The sequence below is a fragment of the Contarinia nasturtii genome, unplaced genomic scaffold, assembly GCF_009176525.2.
Source record: "Contarinia nasturtii isolate CC-2019 unplaced genomic scaffold, AAFC_CNas_1.1 Cnas_scaffold_187, whole genome shotgun sequence".
NCBI lineage: Eukaryota > Metazoa > Arthropoda > Insecta > Diptera > Cecidomyiidae > Contarinia > Contarinia nasturtii.
The window spans coordinates 10,240,068-10,257,682 of NW_022197544.1; the positions used below are offsets into that span (position 1 = coordinate 10,240,068).

Here is a 17,615-nt window from a genome sequence, read left to right on the forward strand (position 1 = left end):
CCCAAAATTATGCGGAAATGGTGTCTTTCATGTCAGTTAGATTTTTGGTGACACACAGTGTAATCAAACGGAACGGAATCATTACAAACCCCATGAGAATAACGTTTTTACGATTATGAACCATGTCATAATATTCTGTGCCTTCTAAAACAGTTTCATTTTTATTAAAGGTATGAATAAGAGGATAATCATCGGAAAATCCATTGAGTAATCCGTTGTCGTATTTAAGAAAATTTGATACAAGTTTTACATTTGGAAAAAAGATTTGTTCATGCCGTAAAATTGCTCGAATTGAATCACCCAATCCAGCTGAAAATACCAGAATTGGTACATTCATTTCTTCGGAAAGTGAAAAAATGTCGTGTGTTCCATCTCGCAGTACATGTCCATATTCTTTGGCTAATTGCTCTATTTCAGTGGAATCAAATGGAAAACCTCTGTAGAAAGAATTAAAAGAGTTAAACAGTTTTCACCCCGTAAATAAACATTTACTTACTTTAATAAATCGCGGCTTTGCACCCACCAATCAATCATATGCTTTCTTTTTTCGTTCTGCGTAATTTTTGGGCAAATTTCGATGGGCCGGTATATTTCGTATAGCTTTTTGGTGTCCTCTAAAAATGATGTTGGCAATGATTTACATTTTCTAAACATGCCAAAACTAGATAAAACCGGTTTCTCGTCGTGCGTTTTCTGTTTCGTCAGTGTAAAATCAAAATCTGTCACAATTTGTAATTCTTTGTTGCCTCCGCTAATAATATTATTTATTATTTTTAAAACATGTTCAGGATCTTTAATTTTACAATTTGATCGAGTGAGCACATCTATTTCACACAATCTAAAAAACTGTTGTGGTTTTGTCGTCATGATGTAACGATATTTGTGATAATGCTTGAATACTAATATCGGTTGGACTGATAGGTGCCAACAAATCGCTTGAACTTAAAAACGTGCCAAGTCAAACTGAATCAGGCACTCGATTTTTGTTTTTCAGCATCTGCTTCAATACACGCCAATCATAGAAGAAAATAGAAGGAAGAAATTGTTTTCGAATAAAACAATAAAAATTATTTTATTTAGTTAGCTCCACAGCAATGAAATCCCTACTACCGTGCTAGATGGTGTCGACACGAGTGGATGGATTTTTAAATTTATTTGAACGACGCCATGTTACTATACTTGTCCATTACAACGTATGTACATGTAACAGAAGAAACACACAGTCCATGTCCACGCTAGTTCAGTCTGTTTCAAGATACCGTCACCAATGTCGACACCATTTGACATCAAAATTTGGACAGTAAAAATATGTGTTATTGTTGTTGTTGTTTCATTGCTGTGGTTAGCTCAATGTATAAACTGAAAAATAAACAGATTGAATGTGCTTGCATTGAATTCTATTTGAAGTAGGTTATCGTATTGTGATTTTTTGGTCTTTGATACACAAAACACACATTTAATCAGTTTATTGTAAAATTGTAATTTATAAATTGATGAATTCACATAAAATAATCGCCAAGTATGCACATTTTTTTTTCGTTTATACTTATAATGCATCGCTCGATATATCACTTTATTTGTATCCATCATTAATCAACACGACAAATATTCCAACGAAAAAAATCGAAAAACACAACGAATCCCTCATTTTGAATGCTGAGCATTTCTATTTGCAATGCACAGCAAATATAGGGATTTCGGGCTCAAAATTACTTTTAGTCTGCTCAGTGCTCTGTCATCCGTCAGTGCTAATCACAATGCTGGTGTTTTGACAATAAATTTACAATTTTATTTGTAACTTTTGAAAATCATTCAGAAAATGAACTTTTAAAAACAAACACACACTTTTTGACTACAACAAAAATCATGAATTGTCAAACTCAATTGTATGTGTGTTGTCAAAATTGATTTTTCAAGTCTTTTTGAATTTTATTATTTTAATCTTTAGAAAAAAAAAACATTTAAGATATGTAGAAAACGTTTTATCATAAAAAATTAATAAATGTAGAAAAAGAAGAAAATGCGAAAAAAGAAAGTAACACATTGATTCTAAATCGAAACTACAGATGGCCGTAACGTTGATCTAGTGATTTCAGTTTTAACATTCACATAGGCACGCAATGTCAAAAAGACAGCATGTAAAAGAGTACACATGTTTGTTATCATTCGATTTGTATCATCTAGAACATTTTGAATTTTGCAACATTAAAAAAGATTAATTTTGCTCAACTGTTTTATTGTTTTCGAAATGGCATCCAGTTTACGGTTACTCAATTTGCTTAAGCAAAATCGAGCTATTTATTCTGGCTCTTCAAAGCTGCTGATGCAAAGTGTTCGGCAAATGCCGCCTTTGCATTGCACCAATTCTGGTTAGTGGCATAATTGACAAAAAAAAACACTTTCAAAAGCAATCAAGTTTTACTATCGCAAGGTCCACAGAATGGCACTTGTATAACATTTTCTCATCTTTTAGATGAATATAACCTTGCATCAATGCAATCGAGTGTTCCATTGATTGTTCAAAAGCAATATTTTTGCTCTGCTAGTGCAAAACGTGCATTCAAAAGCCAAGTTGATAAGCACGAATTCAAGGGTATGCATTTTCTTCTTCATTTTGCGAGCTACATTTCCTGAAAAGAGTGTTTTATTTAATTTCAGCTGAAACACGAATGTTGTTGGATATAGTCGCCCGATCACTATACTCGGAAAGTGAAGTATTTGTGCGTGAACTAGTATCAAATGCTAGTGATGCCTTGGAAAAATTTCGTTATTCCATTCAAACGGCTGGCGGAGATCAAAGCAAATATGAAAATATCGATAGGCCCCTTGAAATTAATTTGGAAACAAATAAACAAGCATTAACATTGACAATCAAAGATAATGGAATAGGTAAGGTCTAGTGTTGAAATATTTTCTTCATAATATTTCAAAGTGTCTGTTATTTCACTATAAAGGCATGACTCGAGAGGAATTAATCAGCCATTTGGGAACAATTGCTCGCAGTGGTTCAAAACAATTTTTGGATGAAATTCAAAAATCTGGTAATACCAGCGACAATGCTTCAAATATCATTGGTCAATTTGGCGTTGGTTTCTATTCCGCTTTGTAAGTTTATTTTATAAACTATTATTGCTTTAAGAGTTTTAACAAAATATATAACCTCTTGACAGTATGGTTGCCAATAAAGTTGAAGTTTTTACAAAGTCAGCAAAACCAGGATCATCTGGTTTGAAATGGACATCAGATGGCACAGGAACATATGAAATTGAAGATATCGACGATGCTGAGATTGGCACCAAAATCGTTTTACACTTGAAAGCAGAATGTCGCGAATATGCCGATGAGGATCGAATCAAAAGTGAGTGAGCTCACTTCACAAATGAAAAATTGTCTGGTCTAATTCAACAATGATTAATAATCTAATTTTATATAATTTTTATTTTAGCTGTCATCAAAAAATACAGTAATTTCGTAGGCCATCCAGTTTATTTGAATAAAGAACAAGTGAATGAATTGCAACCACTTTGGTTGATGGATCCGAAGAACATAACAACCGATCAATACGATGATTTCTATCGTTTTGTTTCAAATACGTATTTAAAGCCGCGTTTCACTTTACATTATAAAGTGAGGAGTTTGCTATTTAACAAAAATGAACATAATTTTTTTGTCTTTGTAAATGTTCAATTTTTGATAAAAATTGTATCTTTTCTTCATCATTTTTACAGACAGACGTTCCAATAAGTATTCGGGCATTGTTGTATTTTCCATCGTCAAAACCAAATTTGATGGAGTTATCACAATCTACTGAGGCTGGATTAGCACTGTATACACGTAAAATTTTGATTCAATCAAAGGTTGACAAACTCTTGCCAAAATGGCTTCGATTCGTGAAAGGTGTAGTTGATTCGGAGGACATTCCATTGAACTTGAGTCGTGAACTTCTGCAAAATAGTGCACTAATCGCAAAATTACGAAATGTAATAATATTTTTACGATTATGAATATTTTATACCTTCTAAAACTGTTTCATTTGTATCCCTAGGTATTAACTTCCCGTATTTTGCGGCATCTACAAGAATGTGCGAAAAAAGAGCCAACTGGATTCGAAGAATTCTACAATGATTATAATTTATTCTTGAAAGAAGGAATCATAATATCAGACGACATAAAACAACGCGAAGAAATTGGAAAACTACTGCGATACAATTCAAATCGTGTAGAAAATAAGAATCAAAAGATTTCATTGATGGATTACTGTGCACGAATGGAACCAGACCAAAAAGTGATTTACTATTTGGCCGCACCAAATCGCGAATTAGCTGAAAGTTCACCATATTTTGAAGCATTAAAATCAAAAAATATCGAAGTATTATTTTGTTATGATCCATATGATGAATTGGTGTTCTCATATCTGAAAACATTTGCTGGCAAAGATATTATTTCGGTTGAAAAGGAAATGCGTGCCGATACAAATGAAACGGATCTAAGTAATTTTTTGGGCGAAGATAGTTTGCAACGTTCACAAGTTAATGAGTTAACAGATTGGATTCAAAAACAATTAGAGGGAAAAGTGTCCACTGTTAAAGTTACCACACGTTTGGTTGAACATCCATGTGTGATTACAGTTGAAAATATGGCTGATGCTCGTCATTTCATTCGATCGCAAGGCCATCAAATTCCTGAAGAAAATAGATATGCTATCTTGCAACCGCAATTGGAAATTAATCCAAAGCATCCAATTATTAAAAAGTTGTTCCAATTGAAAGATTCAAATCCAGAGCTCAGTCAACTTTTGATCAATCAATTGTTTGGAAATGCAATGCTTGGTGCTCGACTAATTGAAGATGCACAAAGCCTCGTCAAATCTATCAACGAATTATTGACAAAAGCACTAGAAAAACACTAGTATGTACATTTTTGGTAGAAAAAAAGTGAATAAAATATCATTGTTATAGTATATATGTATGAAGTAAATTATGAATGAAAACGGCAAATATACTGAGTTCTGAGCTTATAAATAGTAGTAATCATTTATTTATTCATACAATGTGTAATATCATGCGATAGTATGTTTTCTTAGTACAATATAGGCTATAGTACAATATAACAATATGCTTTCTTAGCACAAATTCGGTTGCATGTGCCCGGTCACGAGAGTCTACCAACGATCTGTTGTTAAATAATAGGTATGTTTGTGTATGCTGTGTGATTGAGCGCGTGAACGTTGTATGTCGTTGATCACATCTTCCAGCTGAATTCTATTCTTTCATTTTATATCATATAAACAAATCTGATCAAAATTAATGGAACGATACCGAGTCAGATGATTTAACTTTTGAAATTTATTTGCACAAAAAATGTTAAACAATTTCTTCGATGCTTCCATGAAAATAATGAATACTTTTTAAATATTTGAAATCAATTTTTGTATTTTTACATCAATTAACTCGCTTAAAATCGCTTAAATTATTCAATTATCCTTCTTTCAAAATAGAATATTCAAGTAAAAAAAAAAAACAAAATAAAAAAGATAAATTTCATTCCAATAGAATTTAAGGAGAAATTTTTCTGTGGTATGATGAATCACGTGTTGTTAGCTAAACGATGATACATTACATGTTATATGCGTTAATACTTGTTTTGTCTTGTGTGTAAAAATGTAAGTCACATGAAAATTTTACGGACCGTGGAACCATTCCTTGCTGACGCAAGTAACATATGAACCGCTTAGAATAAAAGTAGATAATGGTAGAAAGTTAAAAAAAATCTCAATCATAAAGTGTTATGAAAATAATACTCAATCAAGGAAAAAAGTGAAAATAAAAGTCGATCAAGAAAAAAATTGAAAATAAAAGTCAAACACAATTTATGATCGATTTTTATTTTCACTTTTTTTCTTGATTGAGTATTATTATAACTCAATTTATGATTGAGATTTTTTTTCACCTTTTTCTTGATTGATTAGTGATTTTTCTAGTTGACCATTTAGTGGTGTTCGAGAATTGAGAAAAAAATGTCTTTTTTCTTTCACTTTTTGTGCTCTGTACCGAGTCTCCGAGAGTTTCATATAAACTCGCCTTGCAATAGCCAAATGACGCCTATTGATTCAATCACGATTGGTATTCGCTTACTATTCAATAGGCATCACATAGCAACTTTATATGAAACTCTCGGAGACTCGGTATAGAGCACTCAAACAGTGAAAAAAGTCCAGATCGTGATTTGGATGATAAGGAATGCGATTTTTTTCATTCTGATTTCACCAGGTGATACAGAGAATTGAGTAGTATTTGTAAATCGAAGAAAAAAAATTTAAGAATTTTTTTCATTTTTCACGATTTTTCACCATCTACATGGGAGGCTTGTATGAAAAACACGGAAGACCGCTGAAATGGCAAACGCCAAATATATACGGACCTACAACAGTGCCATTTCAGCGGAAAAGTAAAAAGTGAAAGAAAAAAGACATTTTTTCCTCAATTCTCGAACACCACTAAATGGTCAACTAGAAAAATCACTAATCAATCAAGAAAAAGGTGAAAAAAAATCTCTATCATAAATTGAGTTATAATAATACTCAATCAAGAAAAAAAGTGAAAATAAAAATCGATCATAAATTGTGTTTGACTTTTATTTTCAATTTTTTTCTTGATCGACTTTTATTTTCACTTTTTTCCTTGATTGAGTATTATTTTCATAACACTTTATGATTGAGATTTTTTTTAACTTTCTACCATTATCTACTTTTATTCTAAGCGGTTCATATGAGCAAGTGATAAGTATAATTCCCCTTTTCCATATAAAAAAGCAATACCATTGTATATTGGGTTATGTGACACAATGTCGATACATGTGTATTGTTCATTGTGTATGTGAACGTATATTTGGTATATCAATGCCTTCAATGCCTTCAATGAGATAACAATAATTAAATTGAATACAAGCACAATTATTTATTTCGCAGCGCTCGCGCACTATGACAATGTGTCGAAGCGCTGATGCGAGTTTTACATGCAAAACGAATACACTCAACACACTAGATGTATTCGTATACGTATCCGAATAGTGAGCGGCAATCAAAGCGACTCGCTTATTGGTCATAATTTGCACGCACACAACAAACGCAACCAATCAGCAATCGCGTTGCATGAATTTGTGACATAGTCGTGTGTCATATGACCGTTTTATATCTAGTGAGATCATATTGGAGAGTGTTTCGCTGGGACATTTTAGTTAAGTGCTGTACGTGCGTAAAGCTAGTTCTGTTTTTATCATTTTTCTAAATACCAACCACAAATATTTTTTCTGGACCTGTAAATACTCCGAACGGATTATTTTCAATACACAACAGAAAAAATACGAAGAAAAACCGAGATAACACAGAAAAAAATTTCAATCAGAGAAATAAAAACACCTAAATTCGCAAAATCAAAATCAATAAAAGCGGACAAAGTCAAGTAATTGATTGTGAGAGTGAAAGAGCGACAGCGCATAAAAAGAAAAAAAAACTTCCAAGTCAACCGGGATAAACCAAACGAAAACTCCATACGTTCTTCAGAATTTTAAAACATTCTGCCAACTACAAATATTTAATTTTTTGACTCGCCACAAGAAAGCAATCAAATCTCTAACAAAATGTCAGGACAACCTCAAGATCTTGTTAATAATCCAGTCTACGGTCCATTCTTTGGTGTAATGGGAGCCGCTTCAGCTATCATCTTTAGTGGTAAGTGTGATTAAGTCTCAGTTCAACCTATCTGAAAATCAGAGAAACACAGAGAAATGTTTCAAAATTTACTGTAATACAAAGAGTATATGCACACAGAATTTCAAATGCACACACCACGCAGTTTGGAAAGTTCTCAATGTATATCAGTTTGTGTGTACGTGAGAAAGAGAAAAAGAAACAAGTTGTTCGCAATGAAAATTTATTCGTTGATGTCGTTTGTCGATGAAAATGATTATTAAAAATCTATCACAAATACATCATTCCAAACATATGTATTTGTAAGAGAAATGCTTTAAACGCAATACCCTACAATGGGATATATTGATTTTGGGCCAAGGACTACTGATTTTCATATTAAGTATGTGTCTCACTTCCGTCCATCTAAATCATAGCATCAAAGCAAAGATTTTGCTAACTTTGATCTCCGTTTCATTTTGAACAAATTTATTAGTGTTCAGTTTTTGTTTCTTTTGACATTTCAAAGGAGAAAAATCAATTTGTTTCATTTTCATTTCTAAGCCAAGATTTAGATGCAATTTAATGGATGTAACATAGTACACACAGAAAATATCCTAGAGTTAAACGTTTTTATTCTTATGCCTGATGCGTCAAATTTATAAAACATTTCCAAAAGACTTTTTTTTGTACCGGTTAAAGTCGTGCTAATAAAAATATGTCACGAGTTCTGCACTTATACATATGCGAATGAATTTCGATTTTTTCTTACTCTCTTTCGTTTATTGCTTCTTCGTAAAATTTGTTCGTGAAATATTCGGTACATCGGTTTCAAACGCAAATCGAAACACCAACAATCACACATATGTATCGCTTTTTCGTATGCAACACACCAACATTTTCTCCTTCACGTTCATCATATGATATGGACGTGCGAGTGTATGTCGTATTCGTGGCTATTTTACGTAAATGTTTAGTATGGCAAATAACATCAGCTCCGTTCAATGATAAGATATTTGATTTCAATGTTTATATGTGGTTGTGTATTTGTGCTTAGTGTATAAAACTGCTTTGCTGATTCAAGTAGATTCATCGATTTATGAAGAGCATGTGACGCGTCATGTGTCATTCGCTTTTAAATTTGAAAAAGTCATCTTGCAAAATGAAATTCGCAAAATGACTTGCTTCGTTCAATGGCAATTTTTTTCTTCTTCAATCACTACCATATGGAAAAGCGGATTTTTTTTTTAATTGAAATATTGATATCAAGATTTTCTTGATTTTATTATGAATTTGAGCTATAATAATTGACTCATAGGCACCCCATGGCATTAAAATATTGGCCTACCAAAACAAGAATGAAAATCAAATGTTTCGAATCGTATCCATATAAAATAATAAATAATTTATATGGCAGTTTGTTGTTTTCGTACAATAGAAGAAGAAAATCTATTCGTCCTAAAATCAAACGTGTTTCAGTTATGAACAGATTAAAAACTACAAACATAAATAAATGAACATTTCGTAAAAAAAACTTTCCATATATTCTAATTTACATCGTAGAATCATTGTTTGAAATGTCTGAATTTTCCCATTCGCATTTAAATGATGAAGATAGTGTGAACAAAATTGATATACACGTGCAGATCGGGTACAATCATTATTTGCTCTTATTGTAGACAAAATATCACAAGCCTGCTCCATTCCAAATGCTCATATTTTGATTTTTTTTAGTCTGGTGTCTTTTATATGAATGCAGATAATTAAAATGATCATATTATAAAGCCAAAAAAACGCAAAATTTCGACGAAAATCATATTGAAGTGTAATTGATTTTAACTTGATTCATATTGAACTGGATACATATATATTTTATCTGGTGCGTAGTGAATATTATGGCACACGCAATGGCGGAATATCACATTTGTCTTTATTGTAATGAATTCATTGAGAAACCATTTTATCAACAAGTGTACCATAGCTATCACATGACTTCCGTTACGTCAAAAATTGAAGTAAATGATTCAAAAAGAGAGCAATGATGAGATTACAATTTATTTGCTTTCAAATTGGCAAAGAGAAATTACTTTATGTAATATTTTGAAGCTTGAATTCCGAAATTTTGTAATGCATATTGAATTTATGAATACAAACCAAATTGGAATAAAAGCAAAAATACAATTGAACTCGTGTTTTGATCAATGAATATACTTGTGGGGCTCACATAGGTGGGGCAATGTCACATGATCTGTTTAACTTGAAGTACGTGTTTGTCAATTTTTTACTTTGTATGCGGTACAATCGTACAATACATATAATACATTTTTGAGACGTGCAACATACAACATATATGATTTTTTTTCCTTTGCTTGATTTTTTACCATACAAATAAAACATTAAACGCTCAACTCCTTTTTGTACAGTTATTTAGTTTTCAATATGCATCTGTATAATGAAAAAATAAATAAATAAATAAATAAATAACCCCATTAGTTTCAACTTGAAATCAAAATGATTTTTATGCCCCTTTTCATTGTCACAATTTCAATTGAAGTTTTGGGACACCAAACCTTTTTTTCTCCCTTAACGTCATACTATCTGTATTAAATAAAATAAGAATACAATTATTCATTGAGATTGAATGAAACTATGGAAAATATTGAAACTATAAAATGTAAACACTGGAAATAAAAAAAGAAAAATCAAATGATTGGATATCTCGGCAATCGTCGATATTATTCACAGCCATAAAATAGAACCAAATGTTCTTAATTCATACTGCATATGAAAAATTTTCAAACGCACACATGTTCGCATCGATACTCACACTCCATGTGTATACCTTCACCATATACTTACGATTAACTGTAAGCTTAGACACAACGAGTATAAAAAATCAAAAGATATGACTTGCACGCACAAAAATAGTCGACGATTTTTTTTGTTCAAAAAAGGAGCGATTTTTTCTCTTTTTCCACTAAAAAAAAAGATTCTACTATCTGTTTATCATCCAATCTATTCGTCGAAATATCTAAAAGGTCCAACCAGACAGGAATACATATGTTGAATTTTTCTTGATGACAAATAGAGAGATAAAAAAATAGCATAAGAACGCACATAGAATTTTAAACAATATCACATGTGCCGGTTTCAAAATCTATGCCAACACATAATTTTCAATATATATTTTTTTTATTGTTATTAAAAACAATACATAGCGAAATGTGACTGTAAACACTGTATTGTTTATGTATATTATATTTGGACCAAATTACGACTTTCGTAAAATTATACAAAATATATTTGCGTTAAAAAAAATCTTAAACAACGTTTCACATCAAATACACAATTCAAATTATATGTTTCCTTGAGGAAGAAATGGCAATTCATGAGTATATGAAACAATTAACTCAGTCACATATTGAATTAAATCATTATGATACGTTCAGTAGTAGCAAAATTTTGGTGTGAGTGCAAAATGTACAAATAAATGAGTGCATGAAAAGTGCGAAACAGGTGATGGATAATTCGAACTCTCTGTCTCTTTCTGTCTATGTGCTTTGCTCGGCTAGAACGTTTCTGTGTTAATTTTAAATATTTCCTAGTCTATCTATATTTAGCTCTTGCTGATTTATAGTATACTATAGTATACTACAAAATATAACATAGCGTCTTAAAATGTGAGTTTTCAGTTTTATTTTTCCTTTAATTTGTGCGCGTAGCAAAAAGTGTCGTATAAACTAAATGTGCACATTGTGAACGGCGTACGAATTATACAAAACTGAAACACACAGAGACAGATAGACGTTCGCTTCGAACTATGATGACATTTCAATCCATTATTAATTGATTTTTTTTGTTTGTTTTCAGCTTTGGGAGCTGCATATGGAACAGCAAAATCTGGAACAGGTATTGCTGCTATGTCAGTGATGCGACCCGAATTAATCATGAAATCAATCATTCCCGTTGTCATGGCTGGTATCATTGCCATTTACGGTCTGGTAGTGGCTGTACTTATCGCCGGTCAACTGACAGACTCAAAAACAGGTTATTCACTGTTCAAGTAAGTTAATTGCGACCAAATCCAGGTTTTGTCGTTCATCTCACAAAAAAATACATAAAAACAAATCAAAATAATCTAATCGGCAATATTCTTTTATCTTGGATTGTTTGCATTTTGCAGAGGTTTTATGCACTTAGGTTCAGGACTGGCGGTCGGCTTCTCAGGTTTAGCTGCCGGTTTTGCAATTGGTATTGTTGGTGATGCTGGTGTAAGAGGTACAGCACAACAGCCACGTTTGTTCGTCGGTATGATTTTGATTCTCATTTTCGCCGAAGTATTGGGTCTGTACGGACTTATTGTAGCCATCTATCTTTACATTAAATTGTAAAATGTCTGTAAATGTATTCAGCATCCACGTGTTGCGAACAAAATCAATTTATTTGCAAATACTTTTAGCAAATACTGTTAGCATATGAAAAAAAAAAAAAAATCATTACAAATACGAATAAATAAATTTAAAAAAAAATCAAATAATAAAATAAATTCAAATTGAAAACAAGAGGAACCACATACAGTTTGGTTTTAATAAAAAAAAATGCCCACGCATTTAATATATTGTCAAGATGATCGACACACAGTTCAAAAAATGAAGACCTAAAACATTACATTATTCACCTTATATCTGTACATAAAGAAAAATAACTAGTTTCGAAACAAAACGCGGTTAGAATGTGTGTGTGAGAGAGAGAGAGGGACAGCGAAAAAATCTAAATTTATATCCCACAAGAAAATAGTTTGTCGCTGGAAATCCATGTAAAAACCGGTAAAAACATATATTGATATTGATTTGGGCATTTGTTCCAATCGGTTTTGAGAAAATGATAAAAAAAATTGTGAAATATTATATAGTTTGCATTTCGTATGCATTAATTCATATTAATCAATCGGTTAGGAATCATTAAAAACAAAAATGGAAAAGATTATTCTCTTTTCTCCAGTCCCCAATCAAAAAAGAAATCTTATGTTGGATCATATCGTGTTCAAAAACACGACATCTGGGAAAAAATACTGATCAAGTGCACGCACAAATAAAATCCATTTCATCTTGACCGATTAAAATTTAACATACTAAATTTCACGCATGAATGAAGCAGTCATTTCAAAATGAAAATAGAATGTAATTTAGACTTGGACAACATCTTAAATCAAAAGCTGCCAATTATAAATCAAGTCATTTTCAAAATCGATCCGTTCAATGCAGATAGACAAATTTGAGTTGTGGAGATGATAGAATTATGAGAGCCGACCAGGTGTGTCAAGATGCTGGACCACTTGATTTTCTTCTCGTCAGCCATATCAGACCATATTCAACAATTTTCTAATTCGACAAATCGATAAGATCAACTGTAAGCGGCGTACTTAATTTCATTAGGATATATCACTTATTCACTTTGCTACACCAGCACATTGTTTATGCGGATGTGTACGTATGTGACTTTCTCCATATTCACTCGAACATTATTTTCATCATTGTTTGAATAATACGCCAGCAAATACAATATGTTTCACTGCAAATAAAATATAGCACAAAATGAAATCCATATTGCATTTTGTTCATTCCGCTACGAAGGGAACAATACACATCTATCCAATTATGGTCGACGACATTTTTCTTAATTCACAATTAACTATTTTCCATACTTTTTTTTCGTTTTTATTCACTATATATGTATACATTGAATAATTTGTCTCTATGTTTACTATTTGTGACTGAATTTTCAAAAAGAAAAATAAAATTCACAATTTGGTTGGGTTCTATTATTATTTTGAAGCAAAGAAAATCATTGTCTTTCTATTTAGATATGCCAGTTGTAATTGAGAACAAACTCTCCAATCGATCATATCATAGAATTGCATAGTTATGCGATGCTATGCTATCTGCGATTAGAAACCACGTATTATATTTAAAAAAAAAACATGCATAATGAAAAAAATATATAAATATATCACATTAGGACATTGATAAACATTTAGTTTTCATTTGTGATTTTGATTCTATTTCTTTTGCCTCCTTCCTACTAAAAACCTAGCAGTAGCAAAAGCCCAAGTACACCATATATAAATACAATTCACATAACTTTCAGTCACAACATTGTTTATTCAAACAAAAAATGAAAGTAACAAAAACTAATAACTGCGAAAATGTTCAAATGAAATATATCACTGATATAATATCAGAGAGAAAAGAAGTAAAATATTGAGTCGCTAAGATTTAAGAATTGTCAGGGGATGTACGATGAACCAATTATTATTATTGAATTAATTGATATTTTTTAGTTGGATAATGTTAGAAAAAAATGAATAAAAAAAACAAAACATTTAAGAAAAATGTATGAATGCATAATTTTAACACACAATTTATTTGTACATTCCAATCGTGTATATTATTAATACTGTTCATTTGTGCTTGTTTGCACAGAGTTCACTTAACCGTTTGCTTTTTATTATTATTTTTTCTTCACTTTTCTTTCAACATCTTTGGTATTTATAAAACCAACTAAAAATGTTTCGAATTTTTTATTTAATTTTCTAATGTGTGCAAAACATTAATCACAAAAAAAATGTTCGCTAACAAAAACTGGTGTAAATTATTGACAACATAAAAATGTTGATTGAAAACTTTAAATTGAAAGAAAATGTATATGTTCTGAAAAACTGAAATTGAACCACTTTCGAATGCCTTCAACCAATATCTATTTAGGTATTGACTCTTTCGATTCCAACATTTTTGGGCATGGCACTTGGAATTGGTTCAATTTTTAGAGGAAAATTAACAAAAAACTACCATAAAATGAAAATATTATACTATAAATATCAGTAATATATTGGTTAAGCGAGAGACAGACACATAAAAACACACAAACAACATACAAAAAATGAAAAGAAAAAATGGCAAGCACATATATATCTATAGAGTGATTGTAGTAGTTGTTGTTGTTATCACTGGGACAACAACTGCACCAACTAAATTGAACATCGCGTAAGCAAAAAAATATTTGAATGAAAAAAAAGGAGAATATTTGAAAATGTTCCAATGGAATTTTTTTCTTTTTGGAATTTGTTACAAAGAATAAAACAAAAAACAAAAAAAAACAACAGATATTGACTGTGCTATTTTTTATTTATCTCTTTTTGTGTATCCTCTCCCTCTCTCTCTCTCTCTCTCTCTCTCTCTCTCTCTCCCGCTGTCTGCTATATTCTAATTAGATTGTATTGCGCTTGTCGGGTGTGAATTGTAATTCATCATCTTTAGGTAAGTAAAAGTAATGAAATAGTAAGGTGTTAAAGATATCTTATAATGTTAAACGATGCAAAAAATACTATTGTTACAAAAACTAATCTATGCTGTGTGTAAAATATTACGTCGAGAATTCAACGTGCAATTCATTCTAGCTGTATTCGTTATTGTTGTTTCGAACATATGAGTGGCGCTATTGTCGGTAAATGGGAAAATAGCTATCACGTGCGAACATAACTGTCAAATTGGGAGGTTAGGTGTCATTGTTTTGATTTTGCATGTGGTAGCCGACATTAAAGGAAAATCCGAGAAAAACGAAGACAAAATGAAATTTTCGTATAAGGTGAGACGAGAATAAAGCATGTATACAATTAATTGTGTCCGTAAAAGTAAATATGGCAATACAAAAACGGAATCTGAAGAACGTTACATAATTTTTTTTGTATGGAGTTGTACTATGCAAAAAAAAATTATGGAACGTTCTTCAGATTCTGTTTTTGTATTGCCATATTTATTCTTACGGACACAATTGTTTAAATAAAAATCCATATGGTTTTTCAAATAGTTTTCAAATTTACTGGGAACGATTTATCGCAAAGGAAATGTGATATTCTCAAATGATGGCAATTCTATCATAAGTCCAGTGGGAAATCGAATTACAGTGTACGATTTAAAAAAGTGAGTCATTTTTTTCTCTTTTGTCAAATAATTTCACAACATCTAAGCCTTTCAAAATACAAATAAAACCCCTTTATTCTCAGCAACAAATCGAAAACTCTCTCATTGGATAGCCGTTATAATTATACTGCCATTGCAATTTCGCCAAATGGATGTTTAATGATAGCTCTTAATGAAAAAGGAGAGGCACAAATGATCAGTATGATATCACAAACCGTAATTTATACGCATAAATTTTCAGAAACAGTAAACTGTATACGTTTTAGTCCGGATGGTAAATATTTTGCCATTTCTCGATCACATATTGTATCTGTTTATATTGTGCCTGGTGAAATATCGGGTGATTATGGAAATTTTAAAGCATATCGACATTTCCATGGAGCCAATGATGATGTTACATGGATAGACTGGTCTAGTGATTCAAAATTGTTGGCGATTGGTGCACGTGATAATACAACAAAATTGTGTGCTATTGACTTTTTGCAAAATTTCCGACCATACCAATTAGCAGGTCATACAGATGCAATTGTTGGATGTTTCTTTGAAGAAAATAGTTTAGATATTAGCACAATCAGCCGAAATGGTCAGTTATGCATTTGGGAATGTAATTTACAATTGGAAAATTTAAAACCATTCAATATCAAAGAAGAAATGGCAGACGATGAAACGACAGAAGATGAAATTGATACAAAAAAATCATTGGAAGAACAAAATGATGATGGTTCAAATATCGAACAAGAAGACCAATTAAATGAAGATGATCGTATAGCGATAACTGGTCGTGATGATCAAGGAAAAATTGTTACTGATGAATCAGTAAAACCACATCCATTTAGTTATACGCGACTGGCTCGACACTATCTTCTTGATGATGTTCGCAAAACCGATTCAAATGCACAACTAACAGCCGCCAATTATCACCAGAAAACGAAATTGCTAATAACAGCTTATTCGAACGGTTGTTTTTTTCTACACGAAATGCCCGATGTGAATTTGATTCACTCGCTAAGTATTACCGAATTTGCAATTGAAACAGTCGTATTTAACGTGACTGGTGATTGGATTGCATTAGGTTCATCAAATCTCGGTCAATTGCTAGTTTGGGAATGGCAAAGTGAACAGTATATTATGAAACAACAAGGTCATTCAAGTGAAATGAATTGTGTTGCCTATTCACCCGATGGCCAATATCTTGTTACTGGTGGTGAAGATGCCAAAGTAAAAGTGTGGAATGTTAATAATGGATTTTGTTTTGTCACATTCAGTGAACATTCGAGCGCAATCACTGCTCTAGAATTTAGCAATAATAAAAAGTTTTTAGTGAGTGCTTCACTCGATGGTACAGTGCGCGCCTATGATTTAGTAAGATATCGTAATTTTCGGACATTTACATCACCAAGACCAGTTCAATTTTCGAGTTTAGCACTTGATGCATCCGGTGAATTGGTTGTGGCTGGCGGAAGAGATATTTTCGAAATCTATTTGTGGTCAATGAAATTAGGTCGATTATTGGAAGTATTGAGCGGACATGAAGGACCTGTCGTTTCACTTACATTCGCTCCGGTTGCAACATCATCAATGTTGGTGTCTGGATCATGGGATCATACCATTCGCATTTGGAACTGTCTTGAATCATCCGGTGATCACGAAACCATTGAAATTCAATCGAATGTTACTGCTGTTGCATTTAAACCGGATGGAGAAGAAGTTGCCGTTGCCGCGCTTAGTGGTAATATTAATATTTTTTATTATTGTACAAGTATAATTTTCCTATTGGGTGTATCGATTAATTTTTACCGCTGACTGTTAGATTTCGCCACTTAAACTTGTATGAAGTTTGACAGGTGAATCCAATTGCATTTTGTACATGTGACATTTGCCAATCTAATTCAGAGCAGAAATATTTATTTTCGACACAGTGTCATTATTTTTTTATCAAAATGGATCTC

The 17,615-nt window shown here is 31.9% G+C and overlaps 4 protein-coding genes across 7 annotated transcripts; 3 read left to right on the forward strand and 1 right to left on the reverse strand.

Annotated features, from left to right (window-relative positions):
• Positions 1 to 6: 6 nt before the first annotated feature.
• On the reverse strand, positions 7 to 1,864 carry LOC116352449 (7-methylguanosine phosphate-specific 5'-nucleotidase). 3 transcript variants are annotated; one of them, XM_031785049.1, is made up of 3 exons: positions 1,714 to 1,864; positions 497 to 997; positions 7 to 437 (listed from the first exon to the last, which is right to left on the reverse strand). In XM_031785049.1, the coding sequence occupies exons 2-3, from the start codon at positions 865 to 867 to the stop codon at positions 8 to 10; spliced, it is 801 nt and encodes a 266-aa protein (XP_031640909.1). In that variant the 5' UTR covers positions 868 to 997; positions 1,714 to 1,864; the 3' UTR covers position 7. The 3 variants fall into 3 exon arrangements, with proteins under 3 accessions (XP_031640909.1, XP_031640910.1, XP_031640911.1); XM_031785050.1 differs by having other exon boundaries at positions 497 to 1,000; XM_031785051.1 differs by lacking the exon at positions 1,714 to 1,864 and adding an exon at positions 1,504 to 1,691.
• Positions 1,336 to 5,021, forward strand: LOC116352448 (heat shock protein 75 kDa, mitochondrial). Its single transcript, XM_031785048.1, has 9 exons — positions 1,336 to 1,406; positions 2,260 to 2,369; positions 2,474 to 2,593; positions 2,659 to 2,889; positions 2,955 to 3,105; positions 3,171 to 3,358; positions 3,446 to 3,627; positions 3,729 to 3,980; positions 4,046 to 5,021. Exons 1-9 carry the CDS (start codon positions 1,351 to 1,353, stop codon positions 4,907 to 4,909), a joined length of 2,154 nt encoding a protein of 717 aa, XP_031640908.1. The 5' UTR covers positions 1,336 to 1,350; the 3' UTR covers positions 4,910 to 5,021.
• A 2,193-nt stretch (positions 5,022 to 7,214) lies between these two features.
• LOC116336725 (V-type proton ATPase 16 kDa proteolipid subunit) lies at positions 7,215 to 14,180 on the forward strand. The gene is made up of 3 exons (XM_031760789.1): positions 7,215 to 7,729; positions 11,558 to 11,750; positions 11,871 to 14,180. The coding sequence occupies exons 1-3, from the start codon at positions 7,639 to 7,641 to the stop codon at positions 12,076 to 12,078; spliced, it is 492 nt and encodes a 163-aa protein (XP_031616649.1). The 5' UTR covers positions 7,215 to 7,638; the 3' UTR covers positions 12,079 to 14,180.
• A 947-nt stretch (positions 14,181 to 15,127) lies between these two features.
• Positions 15,128 to 17,484, forward strand: LOC116352259 (periodic tryptophan protein 2 homolog). 2 transcript variants are annotated; one of them, XM_031784716.1, is made up of 3 exons: positions 15,128 to 15,331; positions 15,554 to 15,666; positions 15,750 to 17,484. In XM_031784716.1, the coding sequence occupies exons 1-3, from the start codon at positions 15,314 to 15,316 to the stop codon at positions 17,467 to 17,469; spliced, it is 1,851 nt and encodes a 616-aa protein (XP_031640576.1). In that variant the 5' UTR covers positions 15,128 to 15,313; the 3' UTR covers positions 17,470 to 17,484. The 2 variants fall into 2 exon arrangements, with proteins under 2 accessions (XP_031640576.1, XP_031640577.1); XM_031784717.1 differs by having other exon boundaries at positions 15,268 to 15,377.
• Positions 17,485 to 17,615: the final 131 nt, after the last annotated feature.